Raw genomic sequence first — 1,877 nt, 5'->3', positions numbered from 1 at the left:
GATAAAGACATCTGTCATTTTATTTTGTTGATAGCAACACGAAACTCATTCATGTTTTGTCCATACAATTTTTGTCAAAATCTTTTCATTTTCTTAGAGGATTCCTTCTCTTTTTGATATTATAGACTGACATCTGCCAATCAATTTCTTTTTTTTTTTTTTAATGAATATTTCCTTTGATTATCTTTTACATAAAGTAAGATGTACACTGTTGCATTGGGAAACCAGACAAATTTCAATGAATTTTTTCTCTCCGGACTGTCTAATATTCCGTCTCTTCAGCTCCCTCTCTTTCTCTTCTTCCTTCTCATCTACCTTCTGACATTAATCTGGAATTCGCTGATCATTGTCCTCATAGTCACCGACTCTCACCTCCATGTTCCTATGTATTTCTTCCTTGGGAATCTGGCCATTTTGGACCTCAATTCTTCCTCAGTCACCGTCCCACGAATGTTATTTGACCTTCACACTAAGAGGACAAAGATTACCATAACGGCTTGTATAACCCAATTTTTCTTCTTTTTATTTTTCATTTCTTCTGAGGTTTTTCTGTTGGCTGTCATGTCCTATGATCGATATACCGCCATTTGTCAACCATTGCATTACACACAGATCATGAATTGGAAAGTCTGTGTACAGTTGGCATCTATTGTGTGGTTTTTCAGCTTTATCCATGCTTTAGTTCACACACTTTACAACCTAGATTTAACATTTTGTGAATCCAATATTATAGAAAGTTTCTTCTGTGATCTTCCACAGCTGTTTCAGATCTCCTGCAATGACAACTACATCAACATTCTGCTCATCTTTATCTTCGGTAGCTTCCTCGGAGGCGGGTCTCTGATGCTGACCTTTCTGTCCTATGTCTATATTTTCAAAACTGTCCTAAAAATGAAAGTTAAAGGAAAAACAGGTAAAGTTTTCTCTACATGTACCTCTCACCTGACAGTGGTCTTCATATTTTACTGCTCCATTATGTTTAATTATTTTCGGCCAAGCCCTAAACAACATTTTTCAGGTGACAAATTGGTGTCCGTCTTTTACACAACGATTGTTCCTCTTCTCAATCCTCTGATTTACAGTCTGAGGAACCAGGATTTCAGAGCAGCATTTCACAATGTCGTTGGGAAGATTGATGTATTCCATTGTAATAGAAAATCCATCTAAATTAAATCTTAATTTCTGAATAACAGAAGTACCTTTGAATCTTTACTGGTTTAAAAATTCAGTGAAAAGCTTTTTTTCTTTTAAATATCTTTCAGATTTATCTCCGAAAAAAAGAAAAAAAAAAACATTTTGCAAGTTAGTTTTGGAGTAGGGGATATATATATAAAACCCCACACAGCGCTGAACATACTTCCATCTATTGGTACTCCACATCATCTGAGGTTTGTTAATGGAAGACAGACCTTGATGGAACCAGTTGGATACTAAACTTATTAAAGCATGCATGGCTCAAAGGAAATATTTCTCTGTCCCTTTCTGTGGGTGTAGAGAAGGTGTCTGATAAAGTACACTGTCTCTATATTCTAAACCCTCAGCTAGGGTATTTAATAATTAAGTGCTCCCTGAAGAGCTTAAAATAACAAATGGAACTAGACGGGGTATCTACTATCCCCACCAAACTTTACAATAGCTATGAATCTCTAGCTCAGTGCATTAAATATATGCTGATGAGATCTGTGAAGAATATCATACTGGATAAAGTATTTATTCCACCTTCCAATTGGTCCTTAGCAGCAGAAACTCCCTCAACATTCACCCTCCTTTTGTTTGCTTCCTCTTACAGATATTATTCGAGGTCCTGTCTTTTTTTTCAGTCATAGTTCACCAAGTTTACATAGTTAGTGAGGTTGAAAAAATATGCCAGTCCATCC

At 36.0% G+C, this 1,877-nt stretch overlaps 1 protein-coding gene across 1 annotated transcript; it reads left to right on the top strand.

Moving 5' to 3' along the window:
* Positions 1–225: 225 nt before the first annotated feature.
* Positions 226–1,167, top strand: LOC309558386 (olfactory receptor 5B12-like; the record flags this gene model as incomplete). Its single annotated transcript, XM_082261461.1, has 1 exon — positions 226–1,167. The coding sequence occupies exon 1, from the start codon at positions 385–387 to the stop codon at positions 1,165–1,167; it is 783 nt and encodes a 260-aa protein (XP_082117587.1). The 5' UTR covers positions 226–384.
* Between the last annotated feature and the right edge of the window lie 710 nt (positions 1,168–1,877).

The sequence above is a fragment of the Pelophylax lessonae genome (assembly GCF_965119305.1).
Source record: "Pelophylax lessonae genome assembly, chromosome: 6".
In the NCBI taxonomy this organism is placed as follows: Eukaryota; Metazoa; Chordata; class Amphibia; order Anura; family Ranidae; genus Pelophylax; species Pelophylax lessonae.
Note: the sequence above shows the minus strand (reverse complement) of the source record. Positions and strands in the feature narration are given on the sequence as shown.